General features: G+C 50.8%; 1 protein-coding gene across 3 annotated transcripts in view; it reads left to right on the top strand.

Moving 5' to 3' along the window:
* LSAMP (limbic system associated membrane protein) overlaps positions 1-26,793 on the top strand; it is an 879,058-nt gene that overhangs the window by 607,721 nt on the left and 244,544 nt on the right. For 2 of the 3 annotated variants that reach the window (XM_084527478.1, XM_084527477.1), the window contains exon 2: positions 4,145-4,223. In XM_084527478.1, the coding sequence (XP_084383604.1) occupies positions 4,145-4,223 (79 nt within the window). Of the gene's footprint in view, positions 1-3,523; positions 4,224-26,793 lie in introns of those variants that run through there. The other variant, XM_084527476.1, reaches the window with a different exon arrangement.

Genomic DNA, 26,793 nt, shown 5'->3' with positions numbered 1-26,793 from the left:
CTTGGTAGTCATTGAAAGTCCAGTGACAACAGTTGCCATTTTGTGGCTGTTTGTGGAGAGAGCTGATGAGCTCTCCTAGAGGGCAGCCAGCCCCATCACACAAATGGCTGCTGCAGCTGGCATTGCCTGAAGCTTAGTGGGTGACATCAGTAGTAGGGTGATGGTTGGACCAGATCATCTCGAAGGTCTTTTCCAACCTTAGTGGTTCTGTGATTCTAAATTTTTGTTGATGTGTATTTCCATAGCCAGCCTGTCTGCTTGTGTTGCTGTTTTCCTTTCAGCTTGCATGCAGAGCTATCCTGCACCCACAGCACAGAAACACAGACAGCTCTGTACATCTGCCATCCAGGCGTTCCTGCCGTGCCTTTGGTGGTGCCGTACAACCTGCCCTCAAAGGGTGTTGCTCTAGGCCAGCAGGGTGTGATTTGCTCTGGAGCTGGACAATAGGATACCTGTAGGACTGGGCTCTGTCCCATCCATTCCTCTACTGCATATTGGCAAAATTTGGCTCGCCTACAGGGTATTGGTAAATGGCATTAAAAGGTGGCAGGACACGTTTGTGGTGTGCTTAGGCTGATTGTTTACTTGAATTTTCCCTCTGGGTTTTAGAAGGTAGGAAAGTTAGAAGGCAGATCTGCTGTTTTCATTATCTGCTTCCAGCAGGGGGAGATGGGTCCAGAGAGTTATTTCTTCTGGGAGCACACGCCAAAAAAAAAAAAACAAAAAAAAAAAAAAAAAAAAAAAACACAACGTTATTTATTTTACTTGTGAGGATCTCTCTTAGGATTTGTGCGATTCCTGCTTGTTTGGACTTTTACACCCAAGCAACCCTTTACTTTGACTTCTGTATGTTTCTAAAAGCAGATACGGCCCATCAATTTTGGTGGTGTTTTTCTCCCCCAAGGTTTACAAGACACTCAAGGGAATTTCATCCTCATCTCCCTGATTGTTATGATTATTATTATTAAATAGGTATGCTAAGGTGGTTCTAATGAGGATTGTATAAATGTCTAAGAAGATAAAGACTTCACTTCTTCTTCCATCTCAGTAGGGAGGGGCCTTCCTGTGGTGCACCCCATTTTGTAGTCCCACCTTGAGTCAGGATGTTAAAAGGGGTTTGGGGGCAGGATGCCTGCCTTCTCTCTCCCCCAGACCCCCTCTGTCACTCTCTGTATAAAACATATTGGTGCCACTTTCCACGAGGTATATTTAACTAAGCATTAAATTTAGATTTAACTGGATAGTTATTGCCTCCTAAGTAAATACTCTGAGATAAGGAAATATTTAGTGAGCTCTAGCAGTTGGGTGGCAGATGCTTCTTGCATTACATAATAGTTAATCTTCAACAAATATGTTTTCCTTACTCCACTGGCATTTAATTAACATACAATAGCTCTTATTAGATGTAGATGAAACATATGTGGAAGACCCTTGTAAAATGGATCCGTGCAACCTTTTGGCTTGGAAGAGGGGTGCGTTTCCATCACTGGCAACTTCATGTGGGGCTGGGTCTTGTAGCTGTACTCAAGCTCTGCAACAGGAGCACAGAGGTGTCCTCCTGGTGGTGCCTGTTGCATGGCACTGGTGGCATCCCACATGCAGTGGCATCTCTGTGGTGCTGCCCATCTCATTAGATGGGCATCTCACTAGTGGCTGCCTGTCAGCAGCACGGTTGTCTTCAAAGTGACACCCCAGATCTCTCTCTGCAGGAGTTTGGGAATGGATTAATGCCCTGCTCCTACTTGTTGCTCCCCTTCTCTGGTGCCACCCACGCCAAGTCTCCTGTAGGGGAACTATCTGAATCTGCTTACTCCCTTGGCCCGAATACAAAGCAGTCATCTCTTTTGCCACTGCTTGCATGACACTGGAGCAGGGGTGTCGTGACCTTAGTTCTTAATTTGTGGGCTTTTAACACATGAAGGGATTGTTTAAGTACTCTTAGACAGCACGGCCTTTCCATACCGAGACTGCAGGGGTCAGTTCCTAGGGGTTCAGAAAGGACTGGACGCATTCCTGGAAGAAGAAAATCAATCGAGGGCCATTAACTACAAAGACACTGCCACTGGCTTGGGACATGCCACAGCCACCAATCACTGGAAATTAGAGAAGTGCTCGTGGGCAGCGTCACTGCAGCTCGCCTTGTGCTCCTGCACTGGCTCCAGGCTGCGCTCAGCGCCAGGATGCAGGGCTGGGTGCATCTGGTCCCGAGTGGCCCTTTGCAGGACGTGGAGCCAGTGCTTACATCTCTTAACTTTCGGTCCACCATGTCCCCAGGAGCCTCCGGGGCCAGCAGTGAAGCAGGCAGTACGGAGGACATGCATTTTCCCCTCCCGCACACGCACGCAGCAGTGCTGTGACCACACAGGGCAGCACCTCATAGCAGAGCTCCTCCAGCTTTTCTTGCACCCACATCCCCAGACACATGTCTCTGGCCACCCCTCTTTGCTCCCCCATCCCCGCTGCCCCCTCCCAGCCCCAGAAGGGGTTACGCAAGCCGAGCATCCCTCGGAGCATCCCTTCATCCCTCCGGCAGGCAGAGGAGAGCGGGCTGGGGGAGAAAAGCAGGCAGGCACCGTCAGCAGCGAAACACACGGCTCATTCCTCTCCATTAATTTAATCTCCCTTCTTCCCCTCGCGACAATGCTGGGGATGATGGTATGTGTGCTCCGGGAGCCTTCCCGGTGGGCAGCGCTGCCGCAGGGCTCCGGGCTCAGCTGTGGGTGCTGGCACTCGGGGAGGACAGGCTGAGCATTCACACTGCGGGCAGCTCAATACCAGCATTGTCTGCCGGCCATCCAGCCCTCCCAGGCTGGGAAAGGAGCTGGGGGGGAAGGGAAGGACGGAGGGGAGAGAGGGAGGGAGGGAGGGAGGGAGGCGGAGGGAGCGATGTGCAACTGTTTAGCTGGGGAGAGAAAGTCTGAGAGGGGAGGGAAAAAAAAAAAAAGCAGGGTTTGAGGCTGCAAGGGCAGTTGCCAATAAAGCTCCTCTTTAAATCAGCGAGCTGGCGGCTTCGGGCCGCAAAGCCAAGTTGTTTGCACTTTTGGCCACAGCTACTTTGCACCCTCCCTCCTCCTTCCCTTTTCCCTGCGTTTTCTCTCGGCAATATTCCCTGTATCGTCCTCCATCCTTCCCACCCCGCTGCCTGGGCCTCCCTCCATCTGCCTCCTCTGCCTTCTCCCTGCCTTGCTGCCTTCCTCTCCCTCCATCCTCCTCTTCCTCTGCCATCCCCTTCCCTCTCTGCCTCTCCCTCTCCCCGCTGCAGTGCCCCCCTCCCTCTCCATCGCCTCTCCTCTCCCCTCTCATGCCCACGACCACGCTCGGGTCCCACCGCAGAACCGTCCCGGGGCGATGGGGTCGGTGGGGCTGGGGGCACGGGGCAGCGAGCGCCTGCTCCGCGCTCCCCTCCCGCGCTCGCTCCTGCTGTGGAGCCAAGCCGCCGTGGCTCAGAGTACGGCTCCCTCCCTCCTCCTCCTCCTCCTCCTCTTCTCCCTCCTCCCTCCCTCGCTCCGCCTGGGAAAGTGGGTTAGGAAGGGAGCTGGGAGGCTGCACAGCCACGCACTGGAGCAGGACCATCCACACGCGCAGCCAGCAGCACAGGAGCTGGGCTGTTCCTTTTCCTTTTATTATTTTTTTTAATTATTTTTTATTTTTTTTCCGCCTCTCTCCATCACTCCAGACGGGTTGATTTAATTACGGCTATTTTTAAATTATTTTGCGACCTGACTCGCGCGTCGTTTTGATCTACCTTGCCGGCACGCACGCTCCTCTCTCTGTTTGTTTTGCTTTTTTTTTTTTTAATTGAAGGTTGTGCTAAGACTTTTTGGAAAGCCTCAAAAAAAAGGACAAGAGGGGGAAAGAAGCCAGCGAAAGACTGAAAAGAGCAAGAGAGAAAGTGGCAGCTGAGGAGGACTGTGAAATCACCTCCCCTTTCTGGGGCTGTCCATCAGAGCGAGAGTTGTACATTATTACTATTGTTTTTCTTTCTCCATCCATCTATCCACATACTTGTGCAGAGAAAGAGAGAGAGAGAGAGACAAGTACAGACAGTGAAACTCAACGAGACCAGCCATGGTAGCAAGGGCTCAGCCTGATCGGAAACAATTACCTCTGGTCCTACTGAGATTGCTTTGCCTTCTCCCTACAGGGCTGCCAGTCCGCAGCGTGGATTTTACCCGAGGTACCGATAACATCACCGTGAGGCAGGGGGATACGGCCATCCTCAGGTAGGGCATTTTGCCAACTTTTCCTTCTCCGTTCGTGTGTCTTGTTTCTGTGTCTGTGCACCCTATGGATGCGATGCTCCGTACGCGCGTGTGTGTGTGTGTCTCTGTGAAAAGCGTGCGTTGCTGTACGGCTCGAACTGCAGCAGCAGCTGCTTTACAAACGGGCTCCGCGCGCGTGCTGGGGCTTTAAGACCCCAAATTGCAAAGCTTTTGGAAGCCGTTTGCAACCGCTCTCCTCCGCGTCGTGCTCCGGATCAAAAGAATTTCGGGGGGGGAGAGATCTGTTTGTGCAGCCGGCGCTCGCAAACGTAGGTTTCCCACCAGCCCTGCAGTATCAATAGAGGAATCGAAAAGGGATCCAGCTGTGCTTGCCAGATGTTGCATTGATCTCCCCACACTTCTTCTCCTACGTCTGCAAAAACTTTATCCCCGGTGCTGCAGGAACTCCCGGGCAAGTTCTTTGGGAGAAACTCTGCCTTTTTAATTTTATTTATTTATTTTTCTGCCCGGAAGGGAGGGGAAATGGATACAGCTTTTGAAAGGTTGGGGAGAGAAAACAGTGGAAGAGCTCCAAGGTCTGCACAGCTTGTAGCCCGTTTGCTGGGTCGGTTTCTTTGCAGGGTGTGTGAGGAGGGTGTCTTTGCATTTCCCTAGCCATTGCACAGGGTTTCTTTCCAGAGGCAGTCCTGAGTTCTCGGGCTTTTGCTTGAGAGCGTCCCAAATAGCTGCAAGCCGGGCATCTTTTTCCTGCGGGTTTGTCATTCGTGTTCTGCCGTGCTCAACTTACCTTCGGTAACTTCACTGCTGAAGGAGAACGCTGCGCGTGTGAGTGTGCACACGCTGTATATTACGGCTATAAAACTCCTGGACTCAATGTAAAATAACTCTGGGATCTGTACGAGGAGCTGATGGTGCACAAACCCTGAAGCGTCAAGGGAGCAATTCCCCAGCAAAGCTAGCAGCAGCCGCAAAGTTTTCTTTCTCTTCCTCTGAAATAAATCCTGCTAGATGCCACCGAAAGGCCTGCTGCAGGATCCCCTGCGTCCTGCATCCCTCCCGTTTAATGACAGCGGGGCATGTGAGCCAGCAAGATGGGATCGGGGACGAAGGATGCCAGAAGAAGGATGTGTGTGTGTGTGTATTGCTTGCCTCAGCCCCCGTGTGCTGGGTTGTTTTGATCCCGGCATATCCGTTCAGAGCTCCCATTCCCCAGCTCTCCAGACTTGTTAACTCGCACGTAAGATTTATCCACACGGAGTAATAGGATTTACAGGGTAATTCATCTGCCTTGCATACGCGGTGGAAAGGGGTTTAGATGCGACACGGCAAGCACCTAACAAGGGGTGTTGCCTCTGACTCCAGGCTCCTCTCCCTTCCACCCAGCAGCAATTCATACGTCCCATTAACCCTTTTCTGGCGGGACTCTCAGCTGCCTTATCCCATATTTTTTAAAGGCAAATCCTTTCCATCAGTCCCTAGCTTTGGTCAGGCAGCTGTTTGCTGGCATATGCTTGGTACATACAGCAGCAGACAAGTCATTAAGCTCACTTGCCCAGCCAGGGGTCACTGGATTTCTATTTCCCACTTAACCTTGGAGCTTTTGAGTTTATCTAAACACCGTGTGCTAAAGCTGCGTTTGCAGCAGAGCAGGGCCGAGCGGATGGCGGAGACGCCGCCTGCATGTGCTGCCTGCAAAGCGTTTTGTCAGCAAGCCGAGCGGGGCTGCGTGTGAGAGTGGTTTCCGTATGCGTGTTTGGGGAGCCTGGCTTGCCAACCTGATGTCAGGCAGTAAAATAAAACATCTGAACGAGGTGATCCAGCTGTGTCAGCCAGATGTGTGCCAAGCCACACAGTTCGCAGGAGCAGCACACCTCCCAGCTCAGTAACTGCTTGCCCCGAGCAGTACGGTGCTCCTGGGGTTCCTGGCAGGCTGCACTGCCATCAGAAGTGGCTGTGGGCAGTGCATGGGCTTCTCCTGCCTCAGCTGCTTCTCTGAGCTCTGTAAGCAGACCTGGCTTTCCATGTTTCCTAGGAAAGGAGCTCGTCTCCCTCCCTTTCCCTGGGACCAGCCTCAGCTTTCTGGCAACTTTCTTCCCCTGCTCCAGAAGAGAGAGGACTGCCCCACGGGGCTTGAAGGTGGGGAGGTTCCCCTCCATCCAGGCCTCTTGAGGTCCTGCAGGATGGCATTTCAGTCCCGCAGTTTTAAAGCCAGGCTCTGTTTGCTAGCTCCCCCCTCGCCATCTTCCCTGCCCCTCCGAAGCATAACTCACTCTGACAGCCTCGTGTTTGAAAAACTCCTGGCACCTCGCTCTCCGTGCATGCAGATCCACCAGTGGCAACACAAGGGGAAGACCTAGCCGGGGAAAAAAAATAAAAAACATGAGATGATCTGTATTGACTGTGTGATGAGCAGATCTTTACCTCCACAGAGAGATAGGTAAGGGATACAGAGATGCTATCACCTGCCTTTGTTGTGCTTCTGCTTCCGAGAGAAGAGGCAACACGCAGCAGCAGCTCACCAGCGCACAGGAGCTCCATCCTGTAGCTTGTAAGGAAGTGAAAATGTAGGAGGGAATAAAAATGGTATGTAGTTGGAGAGAATTGAAAGCGATGTACATCATGATAACATTGCCAAAAACATTTTGTTCATGCACGTTGTGGTGCGGAACATTCAGTGCGGCACAGGAGATGGGATTCTCAATGAATCTTCTCCTTTGGGGCCTTAAACGTTTATATACGCTGCCACACATGTAGGTGGAAGAATGGGTGGATGGGACTCATCTATGAAGGGGAGAAGAAATATTTTCTTCTTACAAGCCCTAATGTTCCTAGAGGAAGCCACTCCTCTGGAGCTTCGTCTACAGCTTGTTAGAACGTAATTATTCTGGGAAGCGTGGATATGGCTTTTTAAAGCTATGGCATTTAAATACTCTCTTGCTATGGACTTTGAAAAAAAAAATAATAATGTTCTGAACGCTGTACTGGCTCATGTCCTAAACGACCTGGCAGCAGATTTGATTCATCTGTTGGCCTTGCTGAAGGTTGATGACTTTTAGCGAGCGTTTGGCACGGGGAAGTTAGGAAGGGAATTGCAGAAAGGGAGAAGAAAAGTAGCTTGGACTGTCCGCGGGGAAAAGGGTAATGGTCAGCTCCGTAGAGTAAGGCTGAAAAGGGAGGAGGAGGGGTCTGGAAGCCGGAACAGGGGAGGAGATAATGGTGTTTGTCCAGCTACAAACCAAGATGATGGACCAGGATGCTTCAGAGATGATGCTGTACATCAGAGGCCCTGTCAGGTTTAAGGTTTCATTTTAAACTCTGTCTTCAGCAAGTGAAGGAGGACACTGAACCTTATTTTAAGTATTGAGAAGGAATTGTGTAGTTCCTGCCAATGTTTTGCTCGCAAGATCACAGGCACAAGGTTATCGGGTTTTGTATGCAGCTTCCCAGCTTGACATGAAAGAAAAATATCTCCAAGCAATAAACACACAAAATACCCCCCAAAACTAATTAAAACATGAAAAGAAAAATAAGGGCCGACCCCGACTGTGTTCTTTCTTTTAGCCAACCCCCTAGCACCCTCTCCTACCTCATTTTGTCTGCATGTAGTGTGTAAGCAAAGGCAGGGACCCTGTTTTGGTTGTATGCTGTCAGCCCGGGGAGGGGATGAGAAATAGGAGCACCTTGGCTAAGCCAGGACATGTGTGGTAGCACAGGGCTGCTGCAAACCAGGGAGGCAGGGGACCTTGCCAGTGTGTCCTGTTTGGCCTTCAGGCAGGGCTGGAAGCAATTTGGCCTCCGTAGTCCGTGCTGTGTGTGGGATCAGCTATCTGTACAGCATGTCGGGGGGAAAGATCAGCTCCATCGGGAGCCAGCTCAGCGCGCTCGTCCCCGAAGTGCCTTTACAGCACTTGTCTGAGGGCTTCAGCAGGACTTGTAACTTGTCCAGGGCTTTTGGCAGTCCAGGCACAAGGGGCAGGTTTGGCTTTTTGTGACTGAAATGGATGGAGCTCGTCACTAGCTGGAAACACAACTGGTCACATTGCCATTCCCACCCGCTCAGCTGTACCAGGACAAATCCACCAAAGCCCAAGGGCGCTGCCAGAAATACCTCATTTGTCTTTGGGGCAGGTTCCCGGGGACGGCTAATAGAGAGGCACAAGTGACTCATCCAGGGGCTGAGCTGCCCAGTGCTCCTCAGGTGATGCTCAGACCCTTGGAGGGTTGGGACCTCGCCAAGTCCAGAACCTGGCTCATGGGCTTCGAGTTCTTCCAAGCGTCAACTTTTCATCAGGAATTTAATTAATCTGTTTCTGATGCACTGATGGATACTAACAGTTAACTGAGTGTGTAATACCCATTCTTACCAGGTATTTTTAACTAGTAGGAGGACTTAGGCTGATGGCATGTATGGGAACTTCCATCCCAATGGGCACTTAGTGCCTTAAAGTTACATGTGTCAGAGGTTGGGCTGGCCTCAAATGACCAACAAGAACGATAGCACTGCGTGTGATCCTGCAACATGAGCAATTTATGTTCCCTCTGTTCTTGACCACTCAATTTTTTGCTGGTTTTCGACGTGTGGAGCTGTGCTAGAGGACAAAGGGACCTCGGGCGAAGCAGCACCGCCGCATCACAACAAAGTTTATGCCCTGTACATTAATTTTAAGAGAGAAGGAAAAGCTGTTCAGATTACACTTATAATTAGCATATGATTTATAACAGGGAGCACTGAGTTGAGCTCTTTGCTAGGAATGAGAATAGGCTCGCTCAAAGGTATAATGCCACATAATAACAGAGTCTTGGCAGTAAAATTGTAACCCTGATTATCAGTAGGATTGTTGTGGCACTTAGGGCCGCCGCTAAGTTGCGGCACCCTTTCTATTAAGTGCCAGGCGAGCAGGAGTGAGCCCGGGGTCCGCGGCGTGTGTGGGCTGTTAGCTGGGACGGCAGGGGCTGGGGGTGAGGAGGAGGCACCCCGGGGGTATGGGGCTGGCCCACGACCTCTCCATTAACCCAGGTTGCTGCATGGATCAGGCTTGCCACGAGCCAGCAGATGCTGAGCGAGGTTTCCCTGGCATGTCCTGGTCTGTAACAGCGTTGGCTGCGAGCCCCAGGTGCTCTTTCCTTGGTCTCCGGCGTGCACGAGGCCTTCGTTACCAAATAATGTGCATGGAGAAGGTATGGCAGGGTCTGGGCAAGAGGGTCCGTGCTCTGCTGGTACTCTCCTCTTTGAAAAACATTAAACCACACACAAAAAAACTATGAAGAGGGACGTATAAATGCAGCCGATGTTGCAAAACTTCCAGGTCTGGCAGCAGATGGTGCCATTATATGACGGCACACATGCACACATCGCTGGGAGCGTGTGTGCATGCATACAGCGAAGGAAATTGCAATGTGTGTATGGTCAGAGGCTGGAGATCAGCATCCTTCTTTCCCATACATGCACGGATATACATGCAGTGCTTAAATGTGGTGTGCCCAGTTGTCAGCGAGGCCTTTTAGTGCTGTGCTTGCTGCGAACTGGGGCGAACCTGTCACAAGCAGGGCTTGGATGGAAGTGAGAAACTGAAAGGTTCTTCTTTGGGGGAAATTATCTCTGTTTAATAACACCGTATGTATAATTTGCACTCAGGAAGATGGAGGAGGAGAGACAGGATCAGCCTGTGTGGCTTTAACCTCCTCCCCTGAGCCTGCACACACACTTCAGTTTGCAGCTAAGTACCATATGTTTTCCTACTTAGTTGGCATTAAAATTTATATAGTGCTACGTGTTACCTGGCGTGCCTCAGACTCGGTACCTCTTCCACTCCACCCCCCTCCCCAGCAGGTCATGAGGAAGGACCTAGTCTTAAAATAGCTTGCAGTTACCGGAATTTGCAGTCTCCTAGCTATAAGTCTTCAAAATATATATTAGGCGTACCTGCCCTTTACATCCAGACCCATAGACCTCTCGTTCTGACGGGGCTGCGGGGCCACAGCTCGCCACCGATGCAGCCGCAGGGCTTCAGCAGGCTTACGGCAGGGCTGGATTTAGCCATTTGCACTGAAGCTGCCTACTTTTGTTGTCCATCAAAATTCACTCCGGCTGGCGTGAACTCCTGCTCTCCTGGAGTCAGCGCGGCGGAGGGCACGGAGGTGAAGTCGGGAATTTACTGAGTTTTCTTTTACTCTTCCCTGGCTCGAGAAGAAACGAATGCGACTTGCAGCTGAATCTGACACCAAAGCATTCGCTGCAGGCTTCAGGCACATCTAACACGTCTGGTTTTATGGTAAGTAATGGGAACTAATAACGACGAGTTTCACCTCTGCCTAGAAAGCAGCTATTTCAAAATAACCCGAGCAGCCGCTCTCCTCCCTGCATGTGTAGCTGTGCACGTCTTGCAATTAGGAGCAGCTCGGTTGAGTGGGAGAGGCCCTGTGTGACCCCAAAGTGCCCCCATTGTGCCGGGCCCTGTGCTAGGAGGGGGGAAACCACAGCCTGATTGAATCCACCAGGGATGGGCTTTTCCAGCCAGAGCTGTCGCAGCGCAGCAGAGCCCACCCCGTCTGGGCTGGAGTTCAACACAGGCTTCGCAAGAACACATCTGCGTGGGCTTTGGGAGGTCTGTGCGCTAGTGTGTGCTCCCTGTGTTTGTTCCTACTTAAAAGCAGAAGGTGTTTTCTTGCGTGTGGTTGTATGAACAGACGTAGACTTCATAAAACAACAAGTGCTGTGTGGGTGAGAGGCAGTGCTGCCCGGTGGACAGGTTAACGGGGCTTGCTTGCAGCCCTGCGTGTCTCTTTCTCAGGTGGGCAGCTCCCCCGTCCCTTGCTGTTTGCCCACATTTGTTGCGAGAGCGGGCGAGGGAGATCATGATTCAGGGCTGCACGTCCCTTCAGTTCCCGTGCCTCGCTGTGCAAACAAAACCCGTGCTGAAATCCACGGGCAGGCAGCATCCATGACTTTGAATAGTAAATACAAATCTCTCCCTCTCCCTCTGTGTCTTTTCCCTCTGTTATTAAGCTGACAGGCACTTAGCCAATTACCCAGTCGTAGTCTCAGCTGTATTTATGGAGGAGGAAGAGACAACGCACGCGGCTCCTGTCTTCAGGGCTTCAGCTGAGTCTCCCTCGTGTGCTGTGGCGTTTTCCCTTGCGTGAGCTGCTCGGGATGCTCGGGGAAAGAAACCAGCAGAGGGGATGAGTTATGGAGAGGGAGGAGAGGGCAGAGGGGAGGAAAGGGGGCTGCTCCCCGAAGCCAGAGGCACGGGCACAACTTTCCTTGTTTGCCACGGGTTTTGTGCTCGTGTTTGGCAGAACCATGAAAGAAAAGGTGGCTGCGGGTGCCTTTCGGTGTGCTTTCGGTGTTGACAGGGTTGAGAGTCGGGAACTGCAGCGACAGGCTGTCAGGCTGTGCCTTAAAATACGTGGCCACGTGTAGGTGGGGGACGTAGAGTGAATCCGTGACTCGGAGCCAAAGCCACCCCTCAGTCCCTGGTGCATGGCGCCCAGAACATACAGCCTGCGCCGGCTCAAGTGTTTACTCCAAACAGCAAAATTTGGGCAAATAGCACTGAAGTGTTCTGCGAATATTTTCATGAATGTTGAAAATGAATTCACTTTGGCTGCAGCTGTGCTTCCTTTGTGTATGCATGTGCATCTTTTTTTTTTTTTTCTCCCCTCCGTCCCTTGTGAATCATCTGAGTGGATGAGTTTTCGTTGTCCTGGTGTTCACGGACAGAGCATTTTAAATGCCTTCACAGATGAGCAGACAAGGCTCTAGCTGCAACTTCTGCAGCTGGAAGCCCGTGGCTGTGCAGATCTGCAGGCATGTGCCCCTCTCTCCCCCTGACACTAAGTTGGTGTGCGTGCCTGTGATGCTCCTGATATATTTTTATATAGGGTGTTGCTTGGGGAGCACTGGACACGGTTCTTACAAGTGCTCATCAGAGCCCGGGCATAAAAGCAGTCGAACGAGTGAGACGTGGAGCCGATCGCAGCTCGAGCCACAATAATTTATGTGCATGTGACAAGAGAAAATTACCTTTAAACTCTGCACCCAACCAATCAATCTTGCAGCAGCCTGTTTTTGCTAGAAAAGGTGCCTCGGGCCAAGCCTATCAAGCTCAGAAAAAGAAAGGTTAAAATGTTCTAACATCATTATCTCTCTCTGTTCCCTGGGAGGAGAGGAGCCATGGGGACAAAGCCGGGCTGACTTCAGGATGAGTCCCCTTCCCACCCCAGCACAGATTCCCCGCAGGAGGCAGTGGGAATTTGTGTTCTGGCCTTGTCCTCAGCATCTCAGGGAGCAGAGAGCATGTGATGGAGGGGACCAAAGACAAACAAGCTGGCATCAGAAAGTGCTGGAGAGGGGGGAAAACATCACCACTGCAAGCTAGCAGCCCTGCTGGGCGGCTGCAGGTAGCACGGGGACTTGAGGAAACCCCCCTCTGATCTAGGCTGTTCTCCGAGCCTGCAGCCAAGAGGGACTCAGGGAGTGATTACTCCCTGGAAATGACTGTCCCCTCCCTGCCAAACACAATATATGATCCACAGCCTCCCTCCCTGCAGCTACAGAGCAGGGAGCCTGCGCCAGCTGCCGCAGTGGTTCGCGGAGTGCCTCGTGGTGTGTGAGCCCCCTCTCCAAATATGAGCAGGGGCTGCTGCTCAGCTGGGCTCCGTCCTCCAGCTCCGTGGGCTGATCCTGGCTATGGGGCAAGGACCTTGCTTCCTCGCATCCCCCCTGCCCTGGGGACATCTCCCACCGCCACCTGTATGCTGCCTGCAGGGCCCCCACAAGCTAAATTCAACCCCAGCCGCAGCAGGTAGCTCTTCTAATTTTTTAAGCATCCCATTTTGGATGCTCTGGTTGACGTCCCCCCATCAGTCAGCGCTGTCACCACGCAGTTCCCCGGTGCCCCTGACTGCTGGGGCAGCTGGCAGCACCACAGAGAGGCAATCTGTGTCGGAGCACCCCTCGGGCGGCTTCCCGGAGCCCTCCGACACGCCGGAGAAAAATGACACCGCATCCTCACGTTTGCTGGCACGCATCTGTTTCTGTTTGCTGAAACGGATCGAGTCGTACTGGGTAGGGGCAGGCTCCTGTTAGTATCGGTCTTGTGTTTGTTAAAAAAAATAAAAATAAATGCAGATAGTAAAGTGGCAGTGCCCTGCTTCTCCTGCTTTCAGTGGCAGCCCAAGCTGGAAACGGAGTTAGGATCACCTCGGCCAGGTTTGTCCATCGCGGGAGAGGCTTTCCAGGAACTCTGGAGACAGCCCCACATGTTTGGCAGAGAACCACGAGAAGCTAAGGAAAACTAAAGCCAGCTGCTGGTGCTGTGCTGTAGCAGGCGTGTTCCTCAGTGCCTGTAACCCTTTTTTATCCTTCTGTGGTACCTCCTCTTTGGGAGACTGGGTCTCCAAAGCCGTTCGGCAGTGCGTGTCTCCTGGCTGCTTTTACACCTAAGGGAAACCTGACATTGGCATCCAAACTCAGGAGCAGAAGGTGCTGCAGGCAATCTGCCTTCCTCGCGCTGCATTAAACCCGTTTTAGCTCTTTCAGCTAAATACCAGGTTATCTGTCCACCCACACATCCTCCCCACCGCATCGACTGTGCCCGGTGACGGGCCATCTGTGGGCCTTCCAGCAGGACAAGGGGGTCCACGGGGGTTCTTTATGCGTGTTCGTTGGCCTTTAGGGTGGCATTTCTTCCCTTCCCCTTCTCCTGGCTGGGCTCCAGTGCTGGCGGTGAGTCAGAGGCTCGCAGGTCTATCCATTCGAGGAGGATTTCTGGAGGAGGAGGAACATGGGCAGCTTCCTCCTCACCTGTGCTCGGATGTGGTGCTTAAACGCAGGCCATGTGGGTCAAGGACTTTAAAACACCATCAGGACCTTTGAAATTACCTCTTTTTTTTTTTTTTTTTTTTTTTTTTCCCATGTCAAGCTCCAGAGAAGAAGAAGAAGGGAAGGGCATGCAGCAAATTTCACAAACTCTCACTGCATGTAGAGCCCTGGGCCTTTCTGGGGGACTTTGTGTTTCTAGAGGAACGTGGAGCGTTTGGATGCGGTCCAGAAGGGAGCAGTGGGAGCGATCGGAGGTCTAGACAGCGTTGTCGGTGAGGAGAGATGGATGGAAACGGGGCTGGTAGGCCTGAAGAAGAGAGTCCTAAGCGTGATAGATGATTAATGACACGTAGGTGCGTAAGATGCAAAAGAAAGGAATAATCTGCTCTGCAGGAGAAGACGAGGAGGAATGGATTTAGACTGCAGCAGGAGAGACAGGCGCTCCGCCTGTCAGTAAGAGCTCAGCAAGAGTAAAGATAGCAAAACATTGAATCCAATCGCTCCGGGAGGCTGTGTAGCTCCGTCACTGGAGGGCTGTAAGGACGGAGTAGACATGTACAAGGAGTGACAGATGCCACAAGTGACGAAGTCGAGCTGATCCATCCTTCACACGGAGGAACAGGCTGTATAGGTCCTTCGGGTCTCCTCCACCTCTGCTTCTCTGATTGTGCGCAGCCTTTGGGCTCAGAGGACGGAAGGAACCCGGGCAGGGAAACAGCTGAAGGCTGAGAGAAGTGCCTCAGCAAGGAGCCAAAGGAGCCTTACCCATTCCTTCTGCTGTGGCTGCCCTTCTCCCTTCCATCCCAGGGGCACAGCGTGCTCCAAGGAGCCTGTGTTTGGTGCCACTCTAGTCCAAGCACATCACACTAAAACTATCTGGCAGACAGAGGTAGGAATCGGTGTCAAGACTGCCCCTAAAAAGGGTTTTCTTTCGGAGGGATGCAGATCTGCTGCCCTTGGAGGGCCAAAGGACCTAGAGGATATTGTCCCACAGGTGTGATGGAAAAAAAAAAATTAATTGAAGTCTTATTGTTCCCTGCTGGGAACGTTTGATGATGTTGCTGAATATTCACCTCGGGAGGCTTTGTCAGCACGTTCTGCTAATAAGATGGCACCTTTGCCTCGTGTGTAGTCACCTTGTGCCTTGGGATACGAGCCCGTGAGACTCAGGGGCTGCCCGAGGGGTGGTTGTAGTGCGATGTACAAGTGCTGTCGGGGCCTTGCACCCCTGGGGACGCAGTGGGTGGCATAAGACACAAAGAGGGGCAGGCAGTAAGCCTTGAAAGCACTGCCTTGCCTCAGAGCCATGATTTGGGTGCCTTCCAGGGACATAGGATGCAGGGGAGGGTAGAGAAAGGATGTTTCGAGAGGGCGAGGAGCGAGTTAAGAGAGGAAGAACTATTTGGGGGCTGCAGGGAGCACGGAGCAAATCTTTGGGGCCTGCTGTAAAGGTTGGATGAGCGCATTTGGTCTTCGTCTTTCTCCAGCTGTGGTGACCCGGGCTGCTGCTAACCTGGCCAGGCAAGCTGCCAGGGGCTGTCTCCACTGCTCACCCATCGTCCACTCTCGTCCTGACTCTGACTCATGTTTTCTTGTCAGCGTTTCTCTCCTGCAGATCGATTCCTCCTTGGCTCATCCCCGTGATTTTTAAGCGTAGAGAGAAACTTCCTCTTGGCGGGTGAGAGATAATCAAGCTGAATATTACCCATCTCTGAAGTGCAGGCAGTCCGCGAGCAGAGCCAAAGTCGATATCTTGGCAGATGCTGCTTTGCATTGATTTATCTCCTCTTGGATTAGGGTAGATGGTCTCGAAGACGGCAGCGCGGTCACCTGGCCGGGCCCCAAAACATTTGCAGGCAACGTTAGCTCCCTTGATTCGGTCTCGAGGAGCTGCTCGCCTCGGTGTCTGGGGGTAGGAGAGCGTGGTGCCAACCTCACAAATTCCTCCTTTGCTCCTGCCTTCACACTGCTGCTGCTCCTCGTGCCGAGACGGATCCTGGGCTCAGAGCACCGGCTCACGGTGCTGAGCTAAGCCGGCCTCATTTGCTGGCTGAACGGAGCAAGAAAACAATTGTCTGAGCTGCTGCTGGGGCAGGGGAGAGGAGCAGGAGACCTGCCCGGAGGTGGATCACGGTGTGGGGGGTTTCCCTTGCAGGAAACCTGGCTGTGTCGGGGGGAGAAGGAAGGGAGCATCCCTGGGGCAGGAGCAGGGGACGTGAAGGGCGCCCGGGAGCTCCAGGTTGGGCTGTGGAAGGAAAGGGCCTCCAGCAGGGCAGGCAGGGGGGCTCCTCAAAACCACAGCTAAAGAGGAACCATCTGTATGATCTCAAGTAACAGAGAGTCATCTACAAAACCCGTCCCCTGCGGTACCAGCCCCTTCCCCCAGCCCCTCATCTCCCCACCCTGCCTCTTTCACGCTCGAGCAGCGGGCACTGCGCGGACACATCTCCAGCTCTGCAGTCCCCCCGAGGGCCTGCACAGATGCTGATTGTCTTCATGCCCAGTTGGGGACAGCGGGAATCGTTATAAATAGCATCAATTCCTCGCGCAGCACAGAGAAAAGTTTCCCCTACAAGTCCATCCCTCTGCTCCCAGGGCTCGCCGGGAGGTCTCTGAAATGTCACAGTCCGTTTGCAGCAGATAGTACCTCGGGAGGCATCCCGTGGGGTCAGGTCTTGATCCAGGCAGAAAAGGGAACGAGTTTTCTGAATCTTTCCTTGCAACCTCATTTTTTTTTTTTTTTTCTTTTCCATCCTCGTCGTTTTTATGCGAAGAGTACTTTCTGTTCAGGAGAGGCTTGGGACTGAAATAGGAGAAGCTGCAGAAGGCAGCGCTCACGATGCACGAACCTGATGGGCTGGGGCTGGGGAAATAAATGGGTCTGGAGCTGCGGATACACTGGGGGGGGGGCTAGGGCTGGAGCAGGGCAAGGGCAGAGCTGTGTCAGGGCTGGGGGAGCCAGGGGGAGCTCACATTTAATTGTGAGCTGCTCATATATGATCTGAGAAGTGATAGGAGCAGTACCGAGACCTGGATTTCCCCCGGCTGGTTGCACCATACATTACGCCGTCCGCCTCTGTTTGTGATTTCTGCCCTGTCCTTGCTTGTTCCCGGGCTCCCTTTGTGTTTATTATTCTAATTTATCGAGTTACCTGGAGTGTGCCTGCAGACGCCAAGGCTGCTTTGCAGAAATTAATGATGGTGCATTCCACGTGGTGGTGCCTTGTGTGTAGGCATTGCCTTCATGGGATGGAGCTTAAAATATGCTCTGGGAAAATGAAAACGTTAGCCTCTGTTATAAGCACGCGTAGATAAGTTGTTGTCAGACCTCTGCCAGAGCACGTGGAATTACTTCAGGATTATTTAGTTCAGTAGTCCCTGCCCTTTCTGAATCTCAAGGTGTTCCTTCAAGGTGTCTGCCTTCTCTGTGCTCAAGGAGCACAACCTGAAGCGTTTTGTTGTTTTCAGACCTATTTGCTTGCTTTTCTGGAAGGCGAGATACCCAAAAGCAGCGGCTGCACGACGGGTAGCAGCTCACTGGGCTCTGTGGGGAAGACCCAGACGGGGCCAGAGGAGATGGCAGAGCTGTAAATCTTGGAGGTGTGTCTGCGGCAGGTCCTTTCGGGGTCTGACACTGTAAATCTGTCACAATGAGCTGTCTGTTCCCTACCAGCTCTCCGAAAACAAGTGCATTCCCTGATGGGTCGGTGCCAGATCCAGCGTTTCTTGGAGATCACTCAAAGTCACCAGGGGTGACAAATGAGACGGGGTGGAATTTTTAGCTGCTGGCACTTCAGCCACATGAACGGGAAATTTCTTTCCAGGTCCTCCATGAGCTCGTTAAATGGGTAGGACGGGTGCTTCCCTCTCTTGTCTGAGCGTGCACAAACCCTTCAGAGAGTACTTTTCAAACAAACTCTTATTTAACATATGTGAATCTCCTTCCAAATAGAAGAATTTATGAGACGCCAGGTGTTAGCAGACTTTTACATCAGTACGTTGCATTTCTTAATTGGCATTGTATAAGAAAATAGAAAATTCACCTAACTGGGCAAATATAGAAGAAATTTATTCTGTGCCCCCAATGGGTTGTTTCCTGCTTGTGGACAGAAACAGGAGGATTTATGTCACCAGTGTTGGGGAGAAGTTGTGCAGGGGTTTTCCCATCATGTATAAAGTGACCTGTGATATTCCTGTGGTTCACATAACTGTCTTGCACTCCTTTTATGAATAGTGTTTGGCCTTGGCAATATCTTGTAGCAGTGATTTCCACACAGAGTATGAAAACAGCAAATCCTAGCCAGCCTCAGACGGGCAGTGTTTCAGTTGTATGGGATGCTCCCTTGCTGTACGGGGCGTTTGCCTTCTCTGTACTCTGTTATTTTATATATCCAGTCTAACTTGGTTCCTCTTGAAAGCAAAATGCCCCGGTCTTTTCAATCTTCCTTCTCACAGAAGTTTTTCTAGGCCTCTAACTCATTGCTGTCACCTGTCCCTGAACCCCTTTTATTTCTATAGCATCTTTTGCAGATACAATGACTTGATGTAGGATATTGTATCGCAGTGCAGGACTGTGCTTGGCCTTGGGTTTTCTCTTAGTCTTGGTGCATCCTGTCACTTGTGCTTTTGCCAGTTAAAAGCAGAGGATTTTCATGAATTTTCCATATGCAGATCTTCTTTTTCCGAGTGATTACAGTTAATTTAGAAGCCAACAAGATAACTCAGATTATTCTCTTGAGAGCATTTATCGCCCAGCATCACGTGCTCGGTCAGAGCTCTTGTTTAGGGCAACACGTGTCTAACAGAGTACCTGTTTCTCAGTTGTTTGTAAACTGAATTGCTGCACTGCTCGCTTGCACTCTTGTTTTATGGAGCCACGGTCTACTTTTCCAGTATTCCTTAAAATTTGCTAGGTTTTTTAGCACCATCTCCTTGCCTTCCCTGCAATCTTTGACACGAGGCATCCCATCTGCTAGTGCTGTAAGAAAGCACCCATGGAAGGGTGGTGGTGCTCCTCTCATCACTCAAGCACAGTGACCTCCGAGGCAGAACCTGGCAATTATTGAATGGCACACGGCAGCAGGTTTGAGACGAGAAGTGAAGAAGAAGGATGTATCCAACTGAAGCAGCAAGGGGAGCTTGAGAAGGCAGATAGTAATTAAACTAATCAGAATTCAGACAGAACTACTGTCTTTGCGCCTGACACTTTTGATAAGTGTCAAGCGATCTTTGATTATGAACAGGCTTTTCCTTTGTACCCTTAACATACTAAAGATACTGGCCAAGGAACGTGCTGTCTCCAGCAGTAATTCCAATGAAGCTAAAAGGCACCAAACATCTTCTGTTACCAGAGCAAAACAAAATCCACCTGCGCGAAACCTTTGTGAGACCCAGCCTTCTGCTGAGCCCAAGGACAGCAGTATTCCCAGAACTCTGCCTTTCTATACACTGCTCATCTGAAACTTATTTCAGTATCTTTCAAAGGTCATTAGATCTCTTTTTTATTATTATTTTTTTTACAGGTGCAGGTAGGAAGTAGCAGCATTCAGATGGAAGAAGTAGGCATGGAGGCTGCTGAATGAGGCGTAGCCATAGAAATCAAGAGATAGAAAAGGAGGAATATTAATGTGTTTCCTTAGAGCAAACACTTCTAGGCTTGCCTGTTACTTGATGGCTTACCAGATCGTTGCAATTATTTCAGCCGAGTGTTACTTGAGCTAAGTTATCTCATACAGAACAAGAAATCCTTTTGCTTTGCAACAAACTTCTTATACCGTACGACTGACCTCGGTTTGCAGAAGAGCCCACTGGAGAGTACAAACTGCAAATGAAAAAAACACTTGCACAAAATACGGGAAAACGGCTTGGTGTGGTTTTTGACCTGAAATACGCCTTCATCAGACACTGCTCACGAGACCGAGATCACACGGTATTCCACAGAAATCCAGCAGTAAATAGCTGGTTTACTGCTATCCTTCCTGCTATTAAATCTCGGTACGTTTCTAGGAAGTGTTTTTGATCTCCGTCTAGCAGCGATTCCAACTCATTGTGTTTTAGCGCAGGAAATGCGTATTGGTTTGTGCTTCCCCAAATCTGCAGAGAGCATCGGGGTACGTTTGCTATTAGGACGTGAGAAATAAACCCTGATAGGATGATCACAGAGGCAGACTTCAAGGTCTCTCCTCGACCTTCTGGGAAGAAATCAATCTCCCGTATGTCCAGGACGCTACCTTCTTCCTTCCTTCTGGGAGCGTGCAGCTGCGGAGTCCTTTCAGATAACCAGGACTCCGGTACTTGACAAAATAAAACAGCCTTTCATAGCAGCAGCATCTCCTTCCCACATCGCCTTTCCTCCCAGGGAGCAGTTTTGCCTCCCACCACGTCTCTGTAAGTTCTCTGTTCATTCCTCCAAAACATTTTACAACTCTTTAATTAGACACGTATCTCCAATTTACTACTATTTAAAAGGGTAAGCAGTTAATGTCGTAAGACTGAGAATGCTCGGTAATTAATTATTAACTCCAAGGACCTGGCTATCTCTCTAACCAGCCTTGTCTCAAATTGCATCTCTCTCTGTTAAAACCTCTGTTCACAGCAATTAAATAGTAAGGAGGAGGAGCACCTTGGAGCCTGCCCAACCAAGTCTGTCTGACACCGAGCGCGGCTCTGCCACGCTGCCCTTTTTCATCTGACTATCTGGCACGGCCGTCGTGGGAAAACAAATTTTCCTGACCCCGGGTGCTCTCTGACTTTGTCCAACGGAGACTTCTGCAAATAACTCGGTGGGATCCCCTCTGTGCCACTGCTGCCAAAACACAGAGCCGGTTGGGATCCTCCCCGTCCCTGGAGGAACAGCACGTCCCGAGGAGGTCAGTGTGTACCCCTGGCCCCAAACACCTCTCCAGCATCCCGTAGAGCAGAGCCTCAGCCGTGCTTGGCTCAGGTTTGCTCTTCAAAACATCCCCTAGCCAAGAGCTTTGCAAGAGGAAATGCTCGTGCATTGGTAACAGATGTTTGCTAAGCGTACACCGTGCCTTGTGCAGAGATACGGGAGGAGGATGATTGATGGGGGAGTGGGTTGTTTGCAGCCAGGACGTGCTGGAAATGATAGCAGTGGGTTTACAACCTCGGGTGGATGCCGGCCAGCTGGATGCACGACTCTTATCTCCTCAGCGAGAGGTTTTAAATACAGATGTGTGCAGAGGCAGCGAGCATGAGGACGACGTGGGAGACGGCGTGACACCTGGGAGAGCAAGACTGGGAAGCCCAAGGTGTGTTGTGTGTGCTGCTGGCTCGCTGCGTGCTTTTTGGCACACCACTTCCCCTTCCTAGATTTCCCTTCCCTTATCTCCTGTATGACAGAGATAAAGATGCTTAACACCTTCCAAAAGTGCCCTGAGAATGGAAAGTGCTAAATGGCACTGGGGAGAAGCAGGGTTGCTTTATTGTCTCCTGGCCAAATTTCGCTTTGGTTAGCTATTTAATTGCCTCTGTACTTTCAACTGGAAGAGGTATTCTTCAGAGCTTCCTTAAACTGTCTTGTGGTGCATCTGTGCGCTGCTAACAAGCGAGGCTTTTCAAGTCTAAAGGGAGATGCCCTTCTGTGATGACTGAAGTGATCGTTCATTGTTCCCTTCCCCATCTCCCAAAGGTGCTGCCAGGCTTTAATGAACTATTCATCAAGTGCTTTGAGATCTTTTGATGGAAGCGGTCCAGGCAAGTACATGCTTCTCGGCGCACAGCGCGAGGGTGACATCCAGCCATTTACTGATTGCCTTCCTCTGCACTGAATGGCCCCTTTCTCTGGGTGGGGGAGTCCGGCAGCAAAAACCCTGCTGCAGACTGAAGGCGTGAAGAGATGGCAAGGTGCAATTATGACAAGCTCCTCTTTTGAAGTGCTCGAATTGGCCGGGACTGTGGAAAGGAGAGGCAGGTTAGGGTTTGGGGGGTTGTTTCTGTTTGAAGTCGTCGGGGTTGCCTTTTGTTCTCGCTGTCAGTCTGGTACATAGAAGAGGCTGTTTTTTTTTCCCCAAACTAGCCAGAGTCTGCTGCTCTGGGTTGGTCAGAGCTGAGCTTTTGTGTGCAAGGCTGTCTTCTGTGCAGCCCTTGTAATTCTACCTCTGTAATAAACCCCTGTGCATAGTGGGACTCAAGTACATCTGCTCTGCCAATAAATCCCGTGGCCTCAGCGTGGTTTCCCTTGTCTCTGCGTGTGTGGATGGATGGCGAAGCAGGTAGGAGATGAACATGTCAGTGAGGGGGAAGTCTGAACTTCACGCATAAGTCTCCCCTGCCTGGACACATAGCTACCTGTTTTATAGTGCCACGTTATTTCAGTGTCATATTTTGAAAGGGCTGAGCCTCAAGGAAGACAATGCATTTCACTCCTGCTGTCACAAAAATCCTGCCCTCCTCCTGCTCCAAGCAGCCTGTTTTCTGTGTGCTGGGGAAGCCCTTCCTTACTTCCTAACTCCACATAATTCATCTCTTCCTTTTTTTACTTTTTGCATCTCTTTCTCGTTTTCCCTCTCACCCCCTATTTCTGTTGGTTTCTTTTTCACCTCTCCCTTCTCATTCTTCCTCTATCCCACTCCTTTCCTGGCAATGCCACTTCCATACCTTTGTGCACGAGCTGCCCCATCCTCCTGGGCTTCGTTTTTCCCTCTCACAGAGCGGGGTTGCTGATAGCTGTCTCCCTTGCAAAGCGCCCTGCGGTCTGCTTATTCCTGCTGCGGCCGCGCCTGTGAGTCAGAGCTGAGTCCTTATCCCTTTTTACTGGGCCCTGAGTCCGGAGAACAAAAAAGAGAATCCTCCTCCGGGGAGCTTATGCTCCGAGCACCGGGGATAAGAGGTGAATGCAGACAGCGAGCGCACGGCAAGCACGAGATACTGCAGGTCAGTGTAATATCGGCAGGCAGGCCCTACACAAGTGCCTAAATAATACTGTTCCCACTTCCATTTCCCTTTCTGCTGTCTTTTCTCTCCTTTTAATCACTTTCAGGTCGTCTTTTTCTTCCATCCTAGAGATTATAGGGCTTTGTCATTTTGCCTCCAAGCAAAGGGAAAGAGTGCAGAGTGTTTTCATTAGGCCAGGGGCTGGAGGGAAGGAGTGAGCCATGGTATTTGCTAGCTTTAATCTTTATGGTAATACTTTGGTAAATATCTGCTGTTCTTTCTCTCCTGTCAGTGTGGCAGCCTGTGAATGATATGGAGCGGAGATCAGGGGAAGAAGAGGGAACTGCAGAGAGGATTAGAAGGTTAAGATAGGATTACGGGGTCAGAACGGGGAAAAAAAAATATAGAGAAAAGAAACAGCAAAAGAAAGGAAAAGAAAATGAAGTGTAGTGGTTGTGACAGTGGAAGGGAAGGCAAGTATACAGGGTACCAGAGAAGATGAGACTTTTATGAATGGGTCGATGCATTCAGAGGTCCTGGAGTCAATAGTCTCTCTAAAATGATTTATTGAACAAAAAATCATTTGTTCCGTGTTGCCCCACAAAGACTTTTCCTCTTCTTCAGCCTAGGGAAGGGAACCTAGCAAGGCTGAGCAGAGGGGATGCACAAACACCACATCACCCCGGCAGCCCTGCTTGGACAGGAGAGTACAGTGGGTGGAAAAAAAAAGGGGTAGGTGAGACCATCAGGAGAGGCGTGTGAATCGCCACACGGGTGGAGGAGCTGATGGTGGGAAAGGCATTGCCTGGCTCTGACAACTCACCCACTCCCTCGTGGTCCTGCTGCTCGGTGCCCTACTTTCCGGCTGCCTCCTGCTGAGAGTGACAGAAAAAGAGACAAGGTGCAAGTGCCTTCCTTCTTGAACTCCTCTGCGTGGAGTCCGGGGAACAGCTAGTGAGGCAGGTTCAAATTCGGGACTTTGAAGGTCAGGGGCAGCTGCAGTCCTGCTTTTGGTTTGTGTAATCAAAAGGAAAGAATGGGTGAAGCATGTCTGGACTGAGAAGGAAGTGACCCAGACCATTGCACACATTTAATATGTTTGGATGAATTAAACCAAACAGGTCAAACGTCTGATCTGCTTCTTCTCCTCTAAAAAATAATGACATGAGAAAAGCTAACAAGAATGCGGCATCATCAGGGTTTGGTAATGAAGCTCAGGGAGTCGGGGCGTAATGAAAGCCTCCCTCGCTCTGCGTGAGCTCAGCAATACATTCAAAGTGTTCGCACCTCTGGCAATGCTAGGGGAACATCAGCGTTCCTCCTCTCTTTGCTTGTCACGTACCAGAAAGGTGTGGAAGCTGCGAAATGGCTCCTGACCCACGGTCAGAGAGGGGACGGTGGGACGCAGCAAGCAGGGAGCTGAGCACGGCTCACACGTGGTTTCCCAAGCAGTCCCTGAGGGAACCGAGTCGCTGGCATACACTCTGTCGTGTAGGCTCTGCTGCCGTGTTAGCACGAGTCCTGCAGCAGGCATCAGGGCCTTTCCAGAAGCAGGGATTAGGAGAACGGAGCATACCTTGGACTCGGTGTATTTCATGATTGAATGCAGCCTGTACTCCTTACATTATTCTACACGCTGTAGTTTGGCACCACCTGGACACGTGGCACCTCCCTGCACCCAAAGAGCAGAGCTGTGCTTCTTGAGCACCCTCCGCAGGTAGAGGTGGATTTGGGATGGCAAGAGTTCATTTTAGCTCTTTCCCTCCTTTCTTTCTTCCTTCCTTCTCCATTCACCTTTTGAAAATCTGGAGGCAGCCAGCCCTGCACTCTTCTTTTACATCTCTGATGCAACTTGGTCGTTCTGTGGAGCGGGGCAAGATGCTTGCTGGCAACCAAAGTTGGGATGCTCTTAAAATGCAGGCAGCAATTTTATTCCAGTTCACAGTCCTTTTGGCCATCCCTCTCTCTCCGCCTCTGAGCTGTCCCAGACTTCCATTTGTGCCCTTGCCTTCCGAAGTCACCCTGTAATGTGTCACTTTTTTGAGATAATGCTCGGTGCAGCTCCGCTGAAGCACGGGGTTTTTGCTCTCTTGGACCGTGTTCTCTTGACTAGTTCAGATCTCCGGAGGTACTCCTGGGCTTTATGTAATTTCTATCTGCATCCAGACAGCCAGACCTCGTCTCATTTTACTTGCGTCTAACAATAAGCTGCTTTTCCTTAGCTGTAAGTTGCAAATTATCAAAAATCATCAAACCCTAGCCATTAGAACTAAATATGTAGTCCCTAATCAAATCCAGGTCAGTTAATCTGGCTGGCTGCGGAATGGTCCCAGGGCAGGACTAGGACAACTGCTGTATATACAGGGGTGGGAAATCCTTTGATGTATTTCACTAGGGGCCACACAAGACATTTCTGATATAATGTGATTGTTCAGACGAGTGCCTAAGCTGCTTTGGCTCTGTGTATTCATCTTTAATTATTAAAATAGGACAGATAATTCATAACCCTTGAGGTCTTTATTTTCTGACAGTGAAATTCAATGTATGCTTTGCCAGGGGGGAGCAAGGTAGATTCCAAGAGCAAAAGAACAAAGCAAGAGGAGAGGAGAGAGGATGGAGAAAGAGATATTAAAATACAAAGCATGTTGGAAATGAGAGGGAGAATGAAGAGCAAGCGGGGAGAAAACACAGAATAGCCTAATGGGTAATTGTGCCTACTTTATTGTCAGGAACTGGTCTGCATGAAACATTGCCATGTTGTTGCTTGCTGTCAAAAACAACATTGATCTCAGTGGTTTCTCCACATCTGTGTTGTGAAGAGGGACATGATCCTTACGAGAATGAGACACGGTCCTTACGCCAAGGCTCTTGAAACGCATGTGTTTGCATCAACTTACCAGCAGAGCCAGCTGTCAAATAATAGCATCTTCGGGGCGGTGTTTTCAGAGCTTGGAGGACACGGTTCAGAAGACGTAAGGGATGGAAAGGGGAAAATAAAAGCAGGCAGCAGAAAATACAGATAAGCAGGAGAGGCTCGCACCACAAATGGGCTGCGATGAAGTTGGAGGGAATTAGGGCAGACAGACCACCAGGTAACGGCATGAAGGACGGATGTTTAGACCCCAGCAAGCTGCAAGGCAGTAACGTCGATGTCCTCTTGCTAGGTCACTGTCAGTCAGTACAAAAGCTGCCGTACATTCACAGCCAAAGGGGCTTAGCAAAGCTAATGAGCAGGGAGAGAATGGGGAACTGGGGAAGGAGAATTTCTCTGTTAAAACTCTGGCTGGGAGAGGATGTCTCTGTGCAAAAGGATTTGCAAGGCAAAACAGCCCACACTAGTGCAATAAATAAGCAGGGCTAGGAAGACAGGGGAGGGAGGAAGGGAAAACGAAGTCAGGCTGTAGTAAGGCAGTGGGAGAGCCTGGTGTATTTGCCCTGTCTAAATCTGCTTGGTCCTAGTAATTAGAAAGAACATACTGAGAGTGCTCATCGGAGTTGCAAGTTTAATGACTCAAAATTACAGCAGCCTGACATCCATTAAGCTGAAGCATTTGTTTTGGAAGTGTCGTTTTTCATGAGGGAACATTGTCAAAGCACTGCCCAGCCGTATGCTGGCAGAGCTTTCTCGTGGCAACCCAAGACTGGCAGGACAGGAGCGAGGCGTTTTGCCAGAGACGGGTTTGGGAAGCCTAGGGTTGGGCGAGCAGGGGTGCTGCGGGGTGGGCAGGGGGCACTGGAAGGATTAGGTTAAAGGATACCCAGCACCTTCCCCCACTTGTGACATTGCTGTTCCCAAGTATTCATATGCCGCCCGCGTTTTTCCTTTATGGGAACTGCAGTTTCTGCTTT

The sequence above is a fragment of the Aythya ferina genome, assembly GCF_964211825.1.
Source record: "Aythya ferina genome assembly, chromosome: 1".
NCBI lineage: Eukaryota > Metazoa > Chordata > Aves > Anseriformes > Anatidae > Aythya > Aythya ferina.
The sequence above is the reverse complement of the archived record's forward strand: the minus strand, read 5'-3'. Positions and strand labels throughout refer to the sequence as shown.